This window comes from Malus domestica, chromosome 01 (assembly GCF_042453785.1).
Source record: "Malus domestica chromosome 01, GDT2T_hap1".
Taxonomy (NCBI): domain Eukaryota; kingdom Viridiplantae; phylum Streptophyta; class Magnoliopsida; order Rosales; family Rosaceae; genus Malus; species Malus domestica.
The window spans coordinates 22722666-22727975 of NC_091661.1; the positions used below are offsets into that span (position 1 = coordinate 22722666).

At 36.8% G+C, this 5310-nt stretch overlaps 1 protein-coding gene across 1 annotated transcript; it reads right to left on the minus strand.

Annotated features, from left to right (window-relative positions):
* Positions 1 to 229: 229 nt before the first annotated feature.
* Positions 230 to 4257, minus strand: LOC103417709 (ethylene-responsive transcription factor RAP2-7). Its single transcript, XM_008355868.4, has 9 exons — positions 3395 to 4257; positions 3275 to 3300; positions 3138 to 3168; positions 2922 to 3009; positions 2638 to 2795; positions 2269 to 2375; positions 1905 to 2014; positions 1595 to 1702; positions 230 to 752 (listed from the first exon to the last, which is right to left on the minus strand). The coding sequence occupies exons 1-9, from the start codon at positions 3913 to 3915 to the stop codon at positions 495 to 497; spliced, it is 1407 nt and encodes a 468-aa protein (XP_008354090.2). The 5' UTR covers positions 3916 to 4257; the 3' UTR covers positions 230 to 494.
* Between the last annotated feature and the right edge of the window lie 1053 nt (positions 4258 to 5310).

Below are 5310 nucleotides of genomic sequence, written 5' to 3' on the forward strand. Positions count from 1 at the left end.
TAAATTAACAACCAAACAAAAATTCGTAAAAATTGAAAAGAATAAACATGCACTTAACATTTCGAACTTAGGTCTCGTTAAAAACCATTGATTCTAACTTTCTCATTAAACTTCTTGATTATTTAGCCAAATTTTATATATTTATACTCTTATGAACCCAAAACCTCCTCATAAATTTCAAACAACAAAACCACCAATTCTAGTTAAATTTCTTTGTAATTGAACCAAATTTTATAAATTTATACTCTTATTAAAACATATATAAATATATTACCCTAATAATTTTGGTGGCCTCAATTATTTTGGGCCCTAGACGGTCACCTTGCCAGAACTGGGCCTGGGCCGGCCATGTACAACAGTTACAAGGACAATGTTTGGTCATATACACACCACTGTGTTTGATAATGTGAAACACATTCGAAACGAAAAATTAACATCTCTGCACATTACAAACTAGTACATTTGCTCATGACCTAGCCAGCCTTTCAAAAGCACTAGTACATGCTGGATGCGGCTGGGAAGGGAAGGCGGCGGACGTTGTAGGCGGAAGCACTACCGTCTTGGAGGTTCGGAGGAAGGTAAGTAGCTGATGGAGGTGTAGTAGCTGTGGAAGATGGGAATCCTGATGATGCTGCAATGGAATACACTTGCATTGGGCTGACATTGTTGCTGTTTCCATGAACTTGCCATGCCCAGTTTGTGTATCTCGGCGAAGAAATTGGTTGCAATCTGTTATGACCTGAAGCCATTTCCTGCAAGAAAAGGTTTAGGTTAATTAGCATAGACTAATTTGAAACGTATTTTGCGAATAAAATGTCTAATCTGGATCGCTTCACCTGCATAGCAACCATTACGAATTGATGCAAAGGACACGACATAATTATCTATTATTTTTCTTCACTCACTTTCAATCTAGTGAGGGGGCTCAAGAAACATGTGAGTCAAAAAATGGACCAGGGTCCTCTTCCATGTTTGGTGGTCTTAAAAAAAAAGGGGCCTATAGACATTAAATTGGATAATAATCCCACATGTTAAATATGTTAGGAGAAAAATCTTATGTCTCATCTCTAGGAGGACTTACATGGCATGGCCGCACAATGGCAATCCATGTCAAAGAAATAAAGCCTTATAAAAGTTTTTTGTCCAAATGTCTTGTTCCACGTGACAATGTACATGTGCCATGTAAATTATTTTTCATCTCTAGAATGAGATTCTATAGGACGAGCCAGAAGACATGACCTAATTCCAATCTTGCCCAACCCACTAATTAATTAGATGATGCCTAAATAGGAGACAAACTTAGGTGTGAGGACAAAGATGGAGCAAGAAGGAAGTGATGAAAGATTTCAAGATAACTATTTATTCATCGCATAAGATGTATGCATTATAAGTAGCTCAAAACCATCAGTTAATTTTTTTTTTTTAATCATTCAACGCACATCTAATCATTATATTCAGCAATTTCATTCATTACTCTAGAATTTTATGCATTCGTATTACACTATATAAACTTCTAAAAACTAGAATCAAAAGTCCATCTATCTTCAAAATAAATAAACAATTAGCAATATATGATAGAGATGAGAAGTATTACCTCATGTTTTTGTACGAAACCTGGATATAGGGCAGGATGCTTGGCTACCATTGTTAAAACATGAGGGGGTTGTCCCACTCCCACAGCCGCAGAACAAAACCCATTAACCTGCACAAGTTGGCACTTATCATCATAAAACAGCCACCAACAAAAGGGCTCACTGACGAATGCCACATGCATTCAGAAAATATCTCAAAAAAGAAACAAAAAAAATGAAAACGACATAAATCTAAGAAGAAGAAAAAAAAAATGGACAAAAACATGAAAATTACTAAAATTAGGATTTTTTTAAAGGAAATTAAGGACATACCATTGGCTTCTCGTTAGGAAATTGAAAATCCCCAAATTTTCCCTTCCCTTTTTTACCAGTAGAACAAGGTTGAGAAATCCCTAGGTTCAGATCAAGGTTGTGACTACTGCCTGCATTTACATCAATACCAAATTCATTGTATCAATTCATGAGTAGCCATGGATTTTTTTGTTGTTGTCATATGGTAGGTAAGACAACCAAAATCGATAAAATTGACGTCGGTTTTACAAGAGCGAAAGATTCACATGCACACACGCGCTTGAGTGAATTTTGGTCGGCCCTATCTGTAGGTCAGGACTCATGATCAATTCACACGCTGGTTTGTGCACCACTCATACTAACATTTTTTAGTTTCGCCGCATACCTTCAATGCTAGCATGTAAAACTATCTCCCCTTCGTAGACATTGGGGTCACAGTTTGTAACTGCTTCTCTTCCGGTCCTGCATTTGACGGCCTTCTTTTCAAAGACACTGAAATCCAGCAACACAAAATACACATTAGATTAGATATATGTTTATGGAACGGAGCTTGGCTGATGAAAAATCAGCAGCAGCTCCTGCTGCTAGCGAACCACGGATGGACACATGTTCAAGTAATTAATTTTTTAATCACAACTTGGACACATGTCCACCTTTGATTCCTCGCTAACAGTAGGAGCTGCTGCTCAAGCTTTCTCCATGTTTATGTGTGTGTGTATATATAAGCTTCAGTAAAAGGGAGGACCGTTCTTACTTATTCCCAGGAACTTGTCCCATTAGATCTTCCCATCTGGCACCACATTTAGGCAGAGCAGCTGCTGCTACGCCTCTGTATTTTGAGTTCCCACGTGAGGCTCCTGTGCTTTGGCGACGAAGCGCGTGCACAAATTCTTCTTTATTCAGATCCCCCAACTACAAAAATTAATCAATCATAACTATAATTAGAAAGATTCGACCAAAAAAAGTTCGGCAATTAGTAAGTAAATCTGAAGTCAATCCAAACTCCTTAATCATTAAAAACTGAGTCACATTCTGTACCAGTTTCATATCTTCCTCATAATCTCCTAGGTTAAAATTGATATCGGCATCAACTCCGCGAAACTTGATTGCAGCTCGATCATATGCTCTAAAATCATTAAACCCGAGTGAGCTGATCTATGGTCCGTAGTTTAGATTAGTTTAAAATATAATATCGCTAAATATTAGAAAACTGTAAACAAATTATGTTCGTTACAAAAAAGGAAAACTGACTACCTAGCTGCAGAATGAGCAGTGTCAAATCCACCTACCAAAAAAGAAAAACAAAACAAAACCCAATGCAATTTAGATCCAATCCTGCAAAACCCATGAATCCAAACTTCTTAAAAATAATTATATGATCATCTGCTCACCTAAATAAACCTGCTTCCCACAATCCCTGCAAACCAAAAAAGAAATAAATAAGTTAAAATGATTGGACAACATAATTAACTGCTTAATGAAACAGCTTAATGATGATTAATGATGATCACCATATATGCGACTCCCACCGCCCTGTCCTGCGGTAAAACGTGACGCCGCGGTACTCAGAGCTCCGGGATCTTGGCCCGCGGCGGCTCTTCCTGGGCGGCTGTTTTTTCTGCTGTACAACTCTCAGCTCGGCCTGAGTCTGCTCTCCCGACTCGGCAAACGACAAATTCAGCCCCTGAGGCCTTGCCGCTGACGAGGACGATGACGACAATCCCAACCCGTACCCATCACCCTCCTTGCCTCCTCCGCCGTCTCCGGTCACCGGAAAAAGCGACCTCGTCACGAACTGCATAGATTGCGTTTGGTCTCCCGCCCCATAATTGCAGAGACCACCTTTCTCTCTCTTCAGGATATCAAACATGAAAGAGGAAGTGGTGTTGTTGGTGGAGTCTTCGTCTCCAGCATTGCTCGGAGTCAGAGCTTCTTCGGCATTGACGACGGAGGAGTTGGAGGTCCCGGAATCTTCAACCTCCATTGATTTTGTCTCAGTTATGGTGATGAAATTAACGTTAAGATCCAACATGTTTGTGTGTAATTTTTTTCTGTGTTTAAATCTTTGAAACAAAAAAAACCCAATTACAGAAATCAAATTTGGAACAAGAAAATCAAACCACCATGAAAGTTATGTAAAAATATTCAGATGGGAGAGAAGGGAAGGAGAGGAAGAAAGATGAGAACTGGTTGTGAGGTTTTGAGGGAGGTCTCAAAGGCTAAAAGGAAAGATATGGGGACGTGTTAGCTGTAAAAGAAAGTGAGTTACACTAGGAAATTTGGAGTGGGGTGTTGAATTTTTTTGTATATTTGTTTGGTTTTTCTTTTTTTTTTTTTTTTTTTTTTTTGAGAGCTTCTTGTTTTTTTTCCTGTTGTTTTTTTGGAAAGGGCCAAGGAGAGATTTTAAGGAAGTTAAAGGTAAACTTACCAAATTGATTTCCACTTAATATGAATCTGAATCAAAGGTAGTACAAAACAGGTAATTTGATTGGAACTAAATAGTGAAGTGACTTGACCCAACCTAAAAAGCATCACAAGAGTAAAAGCATAAAGCAGCTGGATTTATAGGTTACTATATTTTACATCATCTATGTTAGTTACTAGTGATTTTTTTAAACATATTAAGAAATTTCAATTTTCTCATATTGTATTTTAAAGTTTCAAAATCGTATAAATATATATTTATGGGTTGGTTTTTTTGATAAATTAATGACATGATTCTTGTGGAACATGTTTATGGGTTGACGTGCGTAAGGCACACTAGCCCTATATGGACAAAAACAAACTTATCATGAAGCTTTATATTCTTCTGAATCGATGATTAGTTGTAAAGTTTTAGTTAAAATTGTAAAATTGTGGCTTATATGCCAACTTATAACGAGTCCCTCTTATGACATGTCACCACTTTGAGAAGGATTCAATGTTCAAACAGACGAAAGATATAAATTGATGCGATGTGAAAATCTCATGGTCTAATGTAAAAATAATGAAGATCATGATCCATTTTGAAAACAACCTCAACTCTAAAAGGTGTAAAATGTAGTATATGTATATGTGTGAATATGATAACCCTTTTTTTCCTTGAGTTGTATGGCGGTAATATAAGATGTTTATATTACTACACTACAAGTCTAAATTATCGATCAAGCTGATTTTCTCATGAATGTACAATTTAAATTCATAATCTGACAATATAAGCATCTATCTAGCTTTACAAATTTTGCGAGACAACAATTCGTTGTATAATCCCAAAATTCACTTTGTGCATATGAGAACATGAGATTTTTTTTTTTTGATTGATTATTTAAAAAGAAATAAAATGGACTGACGAAATTCCCAAATGAGGTCTAATACAGTCAAATTGGACTGTGTATATGATAATGCAAAACGGTTTCAGATCAAAAAATTCACAAAAGTGACAAATTAA